This window comes from Podarcis gaigeae, assembly GCF_964106915.1.
Source record: "Podarcis gaigeae genome assembly, chromosome: 3".
NCBI classification, from domain to species: Eukaryota; Metazoa; Chordata; class Lepidosauria; order Squamata; family Lacertidae; genus Podarcis; species Podarcis gaigeae.
Window position 1 is genome coordinate 24,088,557 of NC_139680.1, and position 15,811 is coordinate 24,104,367.

The following is a 15,811-nucleotide window of genomic DNA, read 5'->3' on the forward strand; positions in this document are numbered from 1 at the left end:
CTGCAATCATTCCCTCTTCTGCGCAGTTATTAAAGGCACAGGAGAACTTCCTAAGCAAATAGTCGTGCTAATAGTCACATGGGAGTCTGCATGTGATTATTGCACCATTGAATTACAGCCATCATGCAGTAAGCTTCCCTGTAGTGCAATATGACATTCTATTTCTCCCTGAAACATCTGGAAGAGCATGACTAACTGTGCGCCTCCCTGTTTGGCTTTATGCTAGCATCTGTCTTTCTCCATCACCAGCCCTTACCAAATCTGTCTTTAGAATGGCAGGGAAAGGAGGAGGACAGTAACTCATCAGTAGAGCATCTTTGTTGCATGCATAAGGCCTCAGGTTTAGCCCCAGTAGCTCCAAGAGCTGATAGAGAAGATTTCTGCTGAAATCCTGGAGCTTCCACAAGTCAGTATAGACAATACTGGTAGACCAATTGTCTTAGTGTAAGGCAGCTTACTATGATCCTATGACAGGTGGCAAGGGGTAAAAGGAACCATTCACATACATATCAACTGGCACGATAGCAACCCTGGACAGTGGGGAGGCAACATTTTACCTACTGTGGAAACACAGTGGAAATACATTACTTATACATCCCTAATACTGCTCACAGACTTAATTACTTCATATAAAGTTGAAGATAGACATAATATTAAGCCCCAGACAGGTCATGACTAAAATAATGAAACAGAAAATAGGTTTCCCAGGAAACAGATGGTTACAAAAGAGAAATCAAGGCACTCATTCTCCGTAGTCAACAGAATGGAGGTTAGACTACAGGCACATTCAGGCATGTGGATACACTGCCAATGCCTCTTTACTCTTTGACTTATCACTGGATGATTATGAGCTGAATACATGAACGCCTTTAGACGAAAAGAGATCCAAGATTATATTATGTGAAAATTCCACAGTGTTTGATCTGTGAAGGCTGTTTCACACATGTGATATCTGAACTGTCAGTGAACATGCATGGGCAGACTCACTGAGAGTGATTTACAGTTACTTCTTCTTGTTAAGATGTGCTTCTCTTGAGGGAACCCTAGACACTTGCAGCTTATAGAAGGTTTAGAGCAAGGCTGGGGGAGAAGCTACAGCAGCATCTACTGGTATATTGGCAGTGGATTGGCAAGGATTCCTAGCTTGACAATGGCAGCAATACAATGACTCCCCTTTCCCAAATTCTACTGTGGAAATGGAAGAGAGCTTCAGGTGTGTGGCCAGTTCTGGTACTCAAAAATGTCATGGGCTCAGAATTATTTGAATCGAAGTGCATGCCTTCTGCACCAGGTTTCAGTTGGTGGACCTTAAGAGTTTTAGTATTAAAAAAACCCTAAAAATAAAAAGATTCCACAAGCCTAAAGTCTGTCCACCCTCATTTAGATTACTACAATGATCACATTGTTCTACTGTTCCCTGCTCTACTGTTCTCACACCAGTCGTTCCAGTTGATTCGCATTTTCTTAGGTGATTTTGTAGCATTTAACTCTTATTGTAAAGCAATAATGGTAGTCTTGGGCTACTATGCTGCTCCATTAAAATCAGCAGGAGTTTTAAACTTGTAGAGCGGTTTCCCTCCTTCTTTTCTAAGCCATTAGGCCAGTGTGCCACAGCTTTTGTGCTCCAAAATAGCTACTGTGTGTATGTCTGCAGTACAAAGACGGGGCCTTCGGTTCCTTTAACCGCAATGTCAACAGCACCCATCCAGCATGTCTTTGAGGATTACAAAGCATTTTTAACATAGCCTTTATGTATGTGACACTTAATAGCTGAGCCGAAGCTCCCAAATGAGTAAAGCCTCACGCCATTTTGAGATTCCTGGAAAGGGGTCAAAGCCTTACCATTGTACAACAGGAGTGGGAAATCCCTGGACAGTGAAGTAAAGCCTGACAGACATCTTCTCCCAGACTGTGTGAGACCGAAGCCGCACCAAAATTTCAGGGGCTCGGCTGATAGTCTCTTCAACGGTATACCTTTCCAAAGCCATCTTCTCTTCTACCTGCAGCGCAAGAGGGGAAACAAATTAAATAAATAGGAAGAGGGGAGAACTAGGCAGTCCGGAGGCTCTTAGCAAGGAAGGTGCTTGAGCAGGCCCACAAACTAAGGAAGGGACAAAGACCCTCTTACAGTACCATCCTCTGTATGGCGATTCTGTCCAGTTGTTCTCTAGCAAGGAGCCTGGCTGTGCGCATCTCCTCCTCCAAAGCAGACAAGCTGGTGACAAACCGGATCCTTCTCTGTTCGCTCCAGTGCTGAGACTTTTGCTCCTGAACCCTGCATGACCAGAGGAGGGGTGGGGGGAAACGGCATGAGAAGAACCCAGCATCAAAGCCTTCACATTGTTACTGAAACTCTACAGCAGGCAAATGAAGGCTATGAAGTTTCATTAGTGGCATTAAGGAGATGCAGATTCTGTACTCTGAACTATTTCCCTTCCCATGATAATGCAAGAAGAATCTTGAGGGGCAGGTGCACAAGCATTCCAGCATCTTCTTCTTCCTCGTCTTCCTTTGCTGTGAGTGGCTCACCTAATTAGACCTAATTAGACCTTAATTGGTGCTGGGCTGGAGTGGCTCCACCAATGTCACTGAGACATTTCTTTATGTGGGGCTTAGCTGAACCTTTCCACACAACCTACAATGGTTGAAAGTGTCCTGGCAAGAGTTCAGGGTCATGGTGGCAGAACCCACTCACATTTAATATACCATGTAATGCAATTACACTTGCACCCCTCCTTTCCTTTGAAGAGCATGTACATTTGCAGTAAAACACACACCTCAACCACAGGGCTCAAGAGTAACCAGTGAGCTAAGTACGGATTTGAACCTGGGTCTTTCCAGTTCTAACCACTGCACTCACACCAGCTTTCAGATAAAGGATGGATTAACCATTAAGCAAAATAATCATGTGCTTAGGGCATCAAAGGAAGGGGGGCACCCCACAGAAATGTTGCATTGCTGGGATTACCATGGACCATTTGGCGCAGTTGAACCAGGTTCCACAAAAAAGGCTCCCACAATAAATGGGAATACACACACACACACACACAGTGGTACCTCGGGTTAAGTACTTAATTCGTTCTGGAGATCCGTTCTTAACCGGAAACTGTTCTTAACCTGAAGCACCACTTTAACTAATGGGACCTCCTGCTGCTGCCGCGCCTCCAGAGCATGATTTCTGTTCTCATCCTGAAGCAAAGTTCTTAAACCCGAGGTACTATTTCTGGGTTAGTGGAGTCTGTAACCTGAAGCATATGTAACCCGAGGTACCACTGTACACAATTATAAGCATAATAAATACAAATCAAGTGGAAGTATACAAAAAGAAACATCTTTTTCCATCTTACTGTAGGTTTCATTTCATTTCAAAAAATAAAATTTTATTCTACAGTTTATTAGTGCCTATATTTTGAATTAGATGTATATGGCGGCACAAAACTTTTGGAAATGCCTCTCAAGGTCTTAATCTGGTTCTGTCTCAGATCCTTGGTGGCGGGTGCCCAATCACACAGGTCGCTTAACACATGTATAGTGTACAGCCCCTTGAGATCTGCTCACACATTATACTGAGGGCATCTAGAGCATATACCTGCGGCCACTCTCATACTTTCCCCACCATGCCCTCAGTTGCCCTAGTTTCAAATGTTGAGTGGAAAAAAGGATTTCAAGGAGGCCACTGCCAAGGATGATTCTCCAATAATATGTCCTTCAAGATGTTTTTCAGCCTTCAAACATGAGTGGAGAGCTTTTAAGAATGACACAGAGTGACTTCCATCATATCTGCCAAATTGCTCATACATATTGTTTTGCTTAGTTCTGCTTCCGAAAGTGGAGGGGGGAGAAGACAAGTTGATAATGCAGTTAGCAACACTGCTGAAAGATAATCAAGCCCTGCTGAAGTCCATCGGACTTCCTTCCTAGTAGCCTTGTGTAGGATTGCACTTTAAATGTGGGTTGTTATTGGTAATTGTATTGTTGTCAGACTTTATTGCTGTTTACGGAGTTCCCTTGTGAGGTCATGGTCCTAAAAGGAGATCTAAAAGTCTCTTAAATAAGTCCATGGATTTTGTACAAAGAAGTGCTCTTTTATTTCTTTGGCCTTCATTGACCCTTAGCCAATAGCTGTCAAAAACACTCATGTCATTACTTTAGGCCTTGAAAAAGCCCAGTTACTTTGCCCAGTTACAGAGAATGAGGTCATTGCTAGCAAGCCTCAGTCCCTTTAATTGAATCTGAAGCAAGCCAGGGCAGGGGCAGGAGGCCTCTGAATACCAGCCGATGCAGATCACAAGTGGGGAGAGTTGTGTTTCTCTTAGGTCCTGCTTATGAGCTCCTCATTTGCTTGGCCACTGTGAAAATGGGGTGCTGAACTACATGAGACTATGGTCCAGCTGACCTCTTCTTAGATTCATCTGTTGAAACTGGGCTGAGGGTGGGTGCTTGGAGAGATAATAAAATGGGATTTGAGCAGCCCATCTTAGACTTTTGTTATTTTTCTGCCTGAATAGTTTTATATACCCAAGTAGATGTGCCATGGGAGATCCAACACCACGATCTCCTGTGGTCATTTTTTAAAAAAATAAATGCATCCTAAGGTGGGAGGGGGGCAAAGCCATGGTCCTGCAGGAGGTCTTAATCTTTAATCCAGGAAGCATACTGAATTTCCCTCCCATAAGAACCAATAGGAGGGAACCTGAAAAAGGATGGAAAATGAGATAACACCAGAACCATTGTGGTAAAAATTGCCTTTTCTTGCCCCTTAGCTTCCACCATGGATGGCGTTCTCTCTCATCCCTAACATAAGATTATTCTCCCCATTGTTCATCTTTTTTAAAATCACTGATCGGACTCCTGTGGTGTGGTTGCCCCAAGAATAGACAACTAGTTTGTTAATATGGCATTGGTAGGTCAAATCCTATGGGTACTTCCATCCCTTCTCCATTGGGGCCGCTGATTCGAAGGTGGGAAGTACCTATCTGACGCAGCCTCTCTATGTGATCTAAAGCATTCCAATTCTAATGCATGATGACAGCTGATCACAGCAGAGTAGCACAATAATGGCAACCGTTCTGCAAAGGTGTAATATGCAATCACGTACTGGGGTTTTTTACATTCTGTATCCAACGCTGGACTTACTTAGAAATTAAGTAAACCCACTGAAATTAATGAAGTTGCCTAACTTACATCCATTAATTTCACTGGGTCTGTTCTGAGTAGCCACATAGTTGGAAACCACCCTTAATCCCTTGCAGCAGAATAGACTACATCTTCAAATTTAGATTTATTATTTAAACCGAGATCAGCATTCATATTCCACCCGCTGTGATGTCAAGGGGTTGCCAACAGGTCACTTGGGGACCCTTAACTTGTCTGAAAGGAAGAGGGATTGCAATCTCTCTATAACTCTACCTTTCATGACATGACATGCCATGTCCATGTCCCTGGGGAGTATTTGTTGTGCAATACGTCAGTGGCCGTACAGCCACTCACACAAAACAGGAACAGGGCTGTCAGCATATTTATTACAGGAGTACATCTCTCGGCTGAAACTGAGATGTCACCTTAAGCTCCCCCGATGATAAATAGGAAGGGAGGAAGATAACTATATTATGAGTAAGTTGCCCAAACATATAGTTTTGGCCTTTAGCAAGAACTTAGTACAGGTTGCTTACACTACCTACACACACACACACACACACACACACACACACACATTTCAGTGCAGATTCATACTTAATCCAATTTTTAAAGTCTATTTTCAGTATGGGCATATGTCAGCTATGAGATTTACGAGACACTCAATGCTTCAGTATTCCAGGCCTAATAAATTAATGAGGAGCCCAGGACACTACAAGCATCTTGTCATGTTGACAGTTCCGCCAACGAAACTGCTCCTCATCGGTGTTTCAGGAGGTTTTGAGAGTTCTTAACGTAGGAAATAATTTCCTTTCCTGTTTGAGGACTTCAGTGGGGAAGTAGGGAGGATGCTGTAGTCGGCCATTATAAATATGCCCCAAGGCACATTTACTGGTGTGCCTGACAAAACACAATTCTTGGGTGCCAGAGACCCAAAGGCAACACATATGAAAATTGAAAGGAAAACTAGGAACTCCCTGTCAATGATCTGGATTGGAATTTCAAATCAAAACGAGAACTTCACCCTTCCTTGCTACTGCAGCTCTTGGCCATGTAAACATTTCTCTTCTATACCTATCCTCCCTTCTGCTGGTCCTCTCATATTCCTCCTGTTGCCCTTCTCCTCCTTATTCATTTGGATCAAATTTTTCCTCCTCCAACACTCCCCTCTTATCTTGCCCTTTCTCCTGGTCTTCTGCCTTCTCAGACTCTGGTTCCTTCTCCTCCCCTTTACCTATTTCCTTCTGCTTCTCCACCTCTCTCTGTGGTAGGGCTAGGCAAACTTTTTTCGGGCCCACAAGCAAAAGCTGGCAAAGCAACCAATGAATTTTTTTAAAAACAAAACCTTTGAACATTAGGCTAGTCTCTACACAAACACACACATGCAGCCTTCTCTATCCTCCATCCAAGGAAGAAAAGAGTTGGACACAATGAAGGCAAAATACTCAAAGGGGGTGCAAAGCAGAGCTCATGAGGGGTGTGGCCTGAAGAGGGGGTGTGCCCACAGTGAGCTCCAAGGGACAGACAGAGAGGTCTGCACCTGGCCTTTAGGCCCGAGGTTTCCCATTGGTGGTCTGAGAACCTTAGCCAATGGCATTTGCATCATTCTTAGACAGCTCAGCCAATCAATAGGGTAGTGATTAAGGGAGGGACTATAGCTCAGTGGTAGACGACATGCTTGGGAGGCGGGTGGCGCTGTGGGTTAAACTACAGAGCCTAGGACTTGCCGATCAGAAGGTCGGCAGTTCAAATCCCTGTGACGGGGTGAGCTCCTATTGTTCGGTCCCTGCTCCTGCCAACCTAGCAGTTCGAAAGCACGTCAAAGTGCAAGTAGATAAATAGGTACTGCTCCAATGGGAAGGTGAACGGCATTTCCATGCCCTGCTCTGGTTCGCCAGAAGCGGTTTAATCATGCTGGCCACATGACTTGGAAGCTGTACGCCGGCTCCCTTGGCCAATAAAGCGAGATGAGCGCCGCAACCCCAGAGTCGGCCATGACTGGACCTAATTGTCAGGGGGCCCCTTTACCTAGATGACATGCTTTGTTTGTAGAAGCTCCAAGGTTCAATCTTGGGCATCAGCAATTAAAAGGAGACAATACTGGGCTAGATGGATGAATATAAGGCAGCTTCCTATGAATCACTAGAGTCTTTTCCACCATCACTTTCCTTACTTTTATATCTCCCGGCTGAAGAAAGCTTTACCTCATTGCCTGGGATTCGTGTGACTCCTCTTCAGATGAGACATGATGAAGTCTTCTGGCACACAAGCGACACGTTGTCCTTCCCACGTCAGCAGATGCAGAATAGGAAACAGCATGTCTAGAAGCAGCTTGTCTGGAAGCAGCCCTTATATGCAAGGCAATGATAACAACTTTTACGATAATGCAGTGTTAAGATCAAAAAACTAGTCATTGGTTGACTTGTATAAATGAAATATGTTTCAGATTTTCTTTTGCCCAGTTGCTAAAATGGAGGAGGGAGAAGCTATCCAAATGGCAATAAAAAGTCATGGTTGTTTCAGACTAGAGAGGTAACTGAATTTGAACTGAGAACCTAAAAAGGTCCTCTTCACTAACAGAAGCCTTAAGACAGATGCTCCAGTACTATGGTGAAGTGAAAACACAGATGAATGCAGCTCCGTGACTTTTTTTCAGAACAGGAACAATGATGGCATCTGCTGGAGGAAAAAGTCACTTGAGTGGACCTGCCTTACACCAGCAAGTGAACAAAATGATAATGAGGTTTTCACATTGCTTTTGTGACAGCTTAGCATAGAGGAAATTGTAGAAGGAGGAAAATAATCCAGCAAAGGCTAGATACTTCTTTCTGTTTCTTTGATGCAGTTCCTACTTCCTACTATCAGTTTAAATGGTAAAAATTTGTATTTCTTTTTAAAAGCTAAATATTGCATTTCTGCTGGCTGAAAATCTTTGGTTGAAGCTCAAGGTGTTTTACAAGCTGAGCCTAAGCCGTCAAAAGCAAACACTCACAGAGTTTGCTCCCAGAAAACTATGCACAGAATCACAGTCATGCTACTCCTAATAAAATGGATATACTACAATGTAACACATTGTTTGCACATGTATATAATAATGGATAAACATAGCTGCCTCCGTTTTGGACTCTTCTCAAGACACAGCTATATGGACTGTCATGGTGAGGTTGTGCACTGCAAAAATGTATCATTATACTTCTCCCGGTTCTTCAGCATGACCTGAAGGTCACAGCTTTTCCATTCACCTCTCTTAACTATTTGCACAGGGAGAAGTCAAGCTTCTCATATATCCAATATGACACCAATATTTCCAGTCAACGCCAGGAGAGTGAGGCAGATCCCATAACCCTCCAGCTTCTCATTCTTTGTTATGGCAGGGCTACTTTAAAAACCATTTGCTGTTCAGTGAAGCACGATTGTCATTTGGTACACTGGTTTGCTATTATGATTTTATTGCAAAACTCTGTATTACTTTTCCTCTGTCATCTGTTTTTGCGAGTGTGCATTTGTTTGTGTGTGTGTGTGTGTGTGTGTGTGTGTGTGTACATGTTCTTGTACAATAAATAAAATAAAATCTGTTGGCTCAGATGCACATCTTAGGACTGAGCCATTAGGCCCGCCATGCACAACTTGTGCCCTGATTTGATGTACGTCATAATCCTTACCTTTGGTTAACCCTGCTAATTAATCAACCAGCAGACAGGTTGGTTGATTCAGGATACATACCCAATGCCTGTGCCAAAACCTGCTTAACACCTGTAATAAAGTTGTGGCCTCTTTAAATCTCGAGTGGTTGTCCTGTGTTTATTGCGAATTTATCATGCTTTGGCCCCACCAGCCTGGGCTTCACCCAGACCCAGAAGTATGGCACTTACCTTCTTGCTGAATATTCCTGAAGCAAATACCTCGTCTGAATATTGCGATAGGACTGGTCAAAGTGCTTGTGCCTCCTTTGGTAGAAAGGCACCACTGTAGACGACATCTTGGAATCTGCTACCACTCACTGCTCCTGTGAATTAAACAGTGGCAAACATATTTACCTGGGGCTTTCAGAACCTTCGTTGTTTCTCTTAAATTCTGGAGCTTGAATGAGCAACAACAGATCGTGTTAGACTACTATGCCAATTAACATGATGGAAGATACTAACAAATATATGAACTGAATATTTAGGATCATGTGCTAGGAGACATCATAGCTGTCAACTTTTCCCTTTTCTTGCAAGGAATCCTATTCGGAATAAGCGAATCTCCCTCAAAAAAAGGAAAACGTTGACAGCTATGGGAGACATGCAGACAAGCCCTATGCAGGTTTACTTGCAAGTAAGCCCCACTGCATTCAGTGAGATGTACTACCACATAAAATGTACAGCTGGGATGGGGAATGTATAACCCTCTGGATATTGTTGGACTGCAACTTCTGTTTTCCTTGATATTTGTCCCAGCTGGCTGAGGCTGATAGAGAAGGTTTGGAGAACCCTTGGTACCTCATCCCTCTCATATGGAATTGAATTATCGGGATGAATGCACGTGGGCCACTTTGGACCTGGCCTCAATCTCACATCACTTGAGTTCTCAACACTTAGCGTCTACAATGAAAAATATGGCATTTGAACTGACAGCAGGCGATGCAAAATTTTCACGACAGCAAGCCATCTCGGAAAGAGCATTCACATGTGCATGTTACAATGCTATAGTCCAGGGAGCTTAGCTTTTTTTTTAGTCAAGGGCTTCAATGAACTGTTGTCCACCCTCCAGAGACCACATGTCAAAGTGGATGTGATGAGAAGTGCAGTTCTTAAGGCTGACTTCCTAATGGCTTCCCCCATCAGCTCTTTTACACTCTTTCAAATCATTTATCCATTATTAAATTGAGTTAAAATGTGCTTAATGTTATTTATTTATTTAAATTTGTATACCATCCTTCATCCAAAGATCACAGGGCAGTTCACAACATAAATGGCATTCTTATTTTTAAAAAATAAAAACAGAGAAAATTGTTTGGTATCATGGTATTACACCAGGAATCAGTATTTTTAGGAGAAATTAAAAGTGACGACTGGGGCTACAGCAGAAATTTTGTGGAGGAAGGATGGATAAGGCTTGTGGGCTAGCCACCCACTACTACAGTAGCCCCAATCCACCTAAAGACTGGAAGCTTACAGACTCTTACCTGGGAATAATCCTCACTGACTACAATGAATAGGCACAGAATTGGACTACAGGTTCCACTGAAAGCAGTAGAACATAAGGTCATCTGCTACCATCTAGGCTGCCTAATAATGAACATGCATGCAAGGCACCCAACCTTCATGGGGCCATTTCAAATATTAAAGCCATGGCTTCCCAAGAGAGGGGGGGAGGAAAATCTTTGTGTCCCTTTGAGAAAGTGGTAGCTGACCCAAGTCCCTTTGGGGTTCATCCTTCACTGAAGGAGGCATTCAGAGAGACAAACAATTAGACACAGAGCCTGCAAAGACAGCTGCATGGTCCAGAAGGGACAAGGTTTATTAAGAGAGGGAGATTGGCAACAAACCAAAATGTAAAATGCATTTCCAAACTGACCATATTTATATCCTGGCAGAGTCATTGCTCGATTAGCACATTATAACTTTGCTCCATTCGACATATGTCAGAAAGAGGTACAGCCTCCTCGTGGGTGTCTCTTCTGCTTAGACAGATCAATTAACTCTTGCTTGCCCAAGAGGCCCATATTTCTGATTAAATTAATTGTTTTATGTTCACAGGGTTTTAGCCCCAAAGGTTTCATCTCAGGGTGGGGCATTCAGTGTTTTTCCATATATTGCTTCTGTGGTTGTTACAATTTATATACTGCTCTTTATCTAAAGATCACAGGGTGGTTCACGGCATAAAATACAAAATGAGGACACAAATACATAATAAAAGAAGAGCAAAAATCAAAAGCAATCCAATACACACACACACCCCATATAACAGCCAAGTCTGAATAATTGCAGCTCAGGGCTACAATTAATGTGACAAAATAATATCAGTTCTGGTTTGCCTGCACAAGTTTCATGCTTTTTCCAAAAGTGAAGTACTTTCCACCCAAGAAATGTATTACATTTTAGTGGCCCTTATAGCATTGAAAGGCGCAGGATCTAGTTAATATAATCCCACCAGTTCTGTGGGGTGAATAAGACGTTTTAATTACATAGAGCATTTGGGAATCTTTTAGGAATATTATTTGCTTTTCTTCTCATAGCAATTGAGAGGAGCGGTATAACTTTGCTATTTCAGTAATGTCATATTTTGATATGATTGACCATTCTCTGTTGTTGAACTCTTCTCCAGAAACACCATCACTACATCTTATCAAGCACTGAAATGATCTGTTGTTCTCTATTAAGCAGTGGGTCACAGAAGGCAAACCACATCAGAGCCTGTCACAACTGGACTGCCTCCTCCCTCCCATACAGGGATGTTCTTGCCAACATACAACAGCCAGACCATTGGCCAATCTAACTTATTCACTGACTGGCAGAGCCTCCAGGATTTCAGGAAAGGATTTCTTCCCAGCCCTACCTGAAAATGCAGGGACCTTCTGCATTCAAAGCAAATGCTCTGCTACTGAGCTACAGTCCTCCCCCTTCAGTAGTCCTTTGGAAAGTTTCCCAGGAGGAAGAAAAAATACCAGCAATGGCCACCTCAAAGTCTCCTCTAGCTGGACTTTCTCTCTACCCCACCATCCCCACCAAGGTCACCTAACCTCAACTCCTCTGTGAGCAGGGTCCTGATGATTTTTTGTATCTTGATATTGTTTATTGTGGGGGTTTTTTTAAAAAAAAAATATTAACGCCACTCATAGGCCACTTTGGATCAATTTGTTTTCTGAGAGCTGGAATATAAATCATTGCAATCAATACATACTAGTCTTCTGTCTATTGCCACACCGCCTTCAGATGCCTCAGAGTTCCATGAGTGTTGAGGTTACATTCGCCCACACTCCTTGTCATATGGAACAGTATTCTAATTTCCACCAGCTTCAACTTCATTGAAATCTTCTCAGTTTGCAGCAAGACACACACCCATCTCAGGAGATTATTGTTTCATCTTTCTCAGTACAGAAAAATGCTCAGTCATCAGCTAGCCTGAACCCACCCACAGCTTTGTCTACTTTGTGCTGCTGGAGGACCTGGATTTGGAACAACTGCCGAGTGTCAAAGGAAAGGACACTCGCAGGTCCTTCCACACTGGTGTTTTGTTGAGGTTGTTTTCTATGGAATGTTATTGACACAAAACCTCTCTTCTTTACTGAGGGGAGGGGTTGTCAACAGGTCTCGCTTCCTGCGCTTCGCAGGGGGTGTGGATGGCCCACTGCATCACAGGAAGTCCCGGGCCTGCATCATGCCCTCAGCCAACCAATCCAGCAGTTGGCTGGGGGATGTGATTTGCCGCTCTTAAGCGAACGGGGGACCGTGGCTAAGCTTGTAGGAGTGAAGTATAGTCTGTTCAGTACCAGTGCCTAAGCCAATACCACTCACATTCTGTAACCAATAAAGTTATGACCATTTTTAGCCCATTAACCTAAAATACTGGTGTCCATGTGTCTTATTTCATCATAAAGCGGGGGACAGGGCCTCGACTCACAATAATAGTGCCTTAGTGGTGGATTTGTTCTGATTCAGTTTGCTACATCTGAATTTCTATTCAGAGAGCTAAGGGTGCGACAAAATTGGGATGAAAATAAACCTGAACAATTCCATATAAAGCATTATGGAATTTCAGCTGGAGGCTATGGGATAAGGACTAGTTGGGAATGAAGCAGTATGGCTGTCCCAAGACATTTGCAGGTGCAAACAGTACTAACAGGGTCATTTGTGCCCACCCAGATAGCACCACAAGCACAACTCATTCTGAATGTGCAATAAAATGGTGTCTGCAGAGCCACTAAAGGAAATGCACCTTCCGGTTGCCATCAGTCAGAAGCCAGCCTTCTTTCTTTCTTTCTTTCTTTCTTTCTTTCTTTCTTTCTTTTTACAAAGGAAGGGAAATTCTAGTAAGTCGGAACGATAGCTCACTCACGAAAACCCCATGCTTTATAAATGATGCATTATTTCACATATTCGCCTCACCTTTCCGTCACCCCCTTCCCTCTTAAGTCTCATCTGTGTTCCGATGATGAGTCTTCAGGAAAGGGGCTTGTCGTTTTTAATTCCCTGCAAAAGCACTCGACTTATTTTAAGTGCTGTTTAAATCATTGTCGTCATAATGCCTGGTTGGGTTTGGGCATGAGTGATATGGGAAAGCTTCTGGAAGCAACGTTGCCCACCGCTTTCTGACCGTGGGAGACTTCCTACTGAATTAGCATTAAGCTCATTCCCAGGCATTAAAAGAATCCCCTGTGCTAGTACAAACCCTGTCTATTTCTGCTTAGTCAAAATCCAGCTGACTGCTTTTTGTGAGGGTGTAGTGTCCTGGCCAAACCCTAGTGTGCATGGTTGCATCCTGCCTGTCCAAAGTCCAACTGAAATTGTAATTGGATGGTCCTCACTTCCTGTCCTAAGCATGTGGGTCGCACTGCTATAAGGAGCGGGACATACATAGCATTCCCCACTAGAGGTGATTGGGTTACAGAGGTGGCCAAAGTCTGAAAAGAACCCTGGGCCAGAACTTCAAGATCTTACTTAGGTCAGCATCCACAGGGATACCACATCTGAGTCTTACTCTCACTAAAGGAGGAACTTGATAGGTACTTGACTCTCTGTGAGGGACAGTATCCTCGGCTGCATTTCTCAGGCAGCATGCATGCTCTACATTTAAAGCACATGGCTTCCCCCAACGAATCCTGGGAGCTGGGAATCGCAGCTCTGTGAAAGGTAAGCTGCACTTCCCATGATCCTTTGGGGAAGTCAAGTGCTTTAAGCGTATGGTGGGTATAAGCCTCAGACTGCTGCAAGAGGAGATACTGCAAGGTCCTTTGAGAAACAGAGAAGACCCCCTGCTTCCCTTGATTCTTTTGTGGGGGCCACATACAGAAGGGCAATAAAATGAGCAGAATTTTCAGGAGCCCAATAAAATCTAGCCGGAACCTCAAAATAGTTCACATATTCAGACTCCTGCCTAGCATAAGCAGATATAAATAGGCTGCAATCCCAACCCCGCATATCTGGGAGAAAGCCACATTGAATTCAGCGGGATATATTTCTATGTAGACATGGTTAAAACTGCAGATTTCGTTACCAGCTATTTTGTTGTACACAAACAAGGGTTTCAGTTCAGAAGGAAGATGGGCCTGATATAGTCTTGTAAATATCTGTATATAAAATATATTCTTATAAATATATATCTTGTTTCCAATAATGTCTGTAGCATGTAGACTTTCTTTCTTTCTTGAACATGAACATAGCATACAGTGAGCATAACATACAACAATACAAACAACCAAATAAAATACATCCTTTACCCTGTATCTGGCCTCCTTATTTACCTCTTATAAACTGTTTCCTTTATGAATAATTATTAAGATTTTTCTAACTATAACTTAAATAGCCACAAAGTCTCCTGCAGACATTAATTGAAACAAGTCCAGGTGTAGCATTTAGACTTTCTATACAGTAAGACTATGGTCATATTAAACATTTTGGAAGTCTTTGAACCCAGTCAGTTCAATGCAACTCTCTAGTATTACTCGTGCAGTGCCACAACACAAGTTCTGACTTTTAGTTGCTGATTTAGCCTAAGATGTATTCTGTCGATTCCTAAGGATGCTTCTAAACACCCCTAAAGTCAATTCCTAAACAAGTTACATGGAAGTATGTGCCTTTGAAATTGTCCGTGTTTCCACCAACCAATGAAAGACACTTACCATGAGGTCATTTCCCCCTTAACCTTTTGACCTGATGATGCTTCATGAGATTTCCATTGCCACAATGTAAACAAATCTAATTTAATCGCAGAAAAAGTTTGATCCTCAGCTTTGGTTAAAATACAGAGCTGACGACATGGACATGTTTCTTAAGTTGTTTGTAAAATGCAGAACTTGTCCATGATTGCAGCCCAACTGGCAGACTGGAGAGAATGGGCACAAGATAAACATTTACTTCAAATCCATACCATTGTTACAGGAAAAACCCTGATGGGATAGAAATCATGTGTAATAAATGTTTTCTTTAAATTTAAAAGGGGGGAAACAAAACACAGGCCTTCCTGCTGCCCCCCATATAATCAGTATATTCTTAAATCAAATGCTTGCTCAGGGTATAATATAAAAGCTTCTATACATGATGGCTATGCTCTTCCTTCATGCTGAGAATCACAGGAGCAGAGAGTGTGGTTGCACTCAGGTCTTTCTTGCATCTGGTTGGTCTGTGTGAGTACAGGATCCTGGATTAGATGGGCCTGATCCAGTTGGCTTGTCTTACGTCTCGTATTCTTACACATGATGCAAATATAGCTCGATGACGAGTGTACAGTGCTGCTTACACCAATATCCCCAGTGAAGACCTCCTTCAGCCAAGCATGTACTGATAGAGCAGACCATGGTGCTGTAATGCTTAGATCTATTCCAAGCAAACAGGGAACCCTTCAAGGCAAGGACATTGTAAGTAACCAGTCTTGCAATTGTCTTCAGGTACATAGGGAGAGTTTCAGGCATGGGTATCGCTGAGTCCTGGCCCTAACTTGAAATGTCATGGATAGAACCTGGAAGCTTCTACAT

General features: G+C 43.0%; 1 protein-coding gene across 3 annotated transcripts in view; it reads right to left on the reverse strand.

Moving 5' to 3' along the window:
• MYOM2 (myomesin 2) overlaps positions 1-15,811 on the reverse strand; it is an 88,603-nt gene that overhangs the window by 68,711 nt on the left and 4,081 nt on the right. For all 3 annotated transcript variants that reach the window (XR_014561901.1, XM_083729911.1, XM_083729912.1), the window contains exons 2-5: positions 9,009-9,142; positions 7,341-7,484; positions 2,134-2,275; positions 1,843-2,000 (exon numbers count right to left, since the gene is read on the reverse strand). Coding sequence is in view for 2 of the 3 variants with exons in the window: in XM_083729911.1 (XP_083586037.1) it covers positions 1,843-2,000; positions 2,134-2,275; positions 7,341-7,484; positions 9,009-9,115 (551 nt within the window). In the remaining variant the exon portion in view is untranslated. The remainder of the gene's footprint in view (positions 1-1,842; positions 2,001-2,133; positions 2,276-7,340; positions 7,485-9,008; positions 9,143-15,811) is intronic.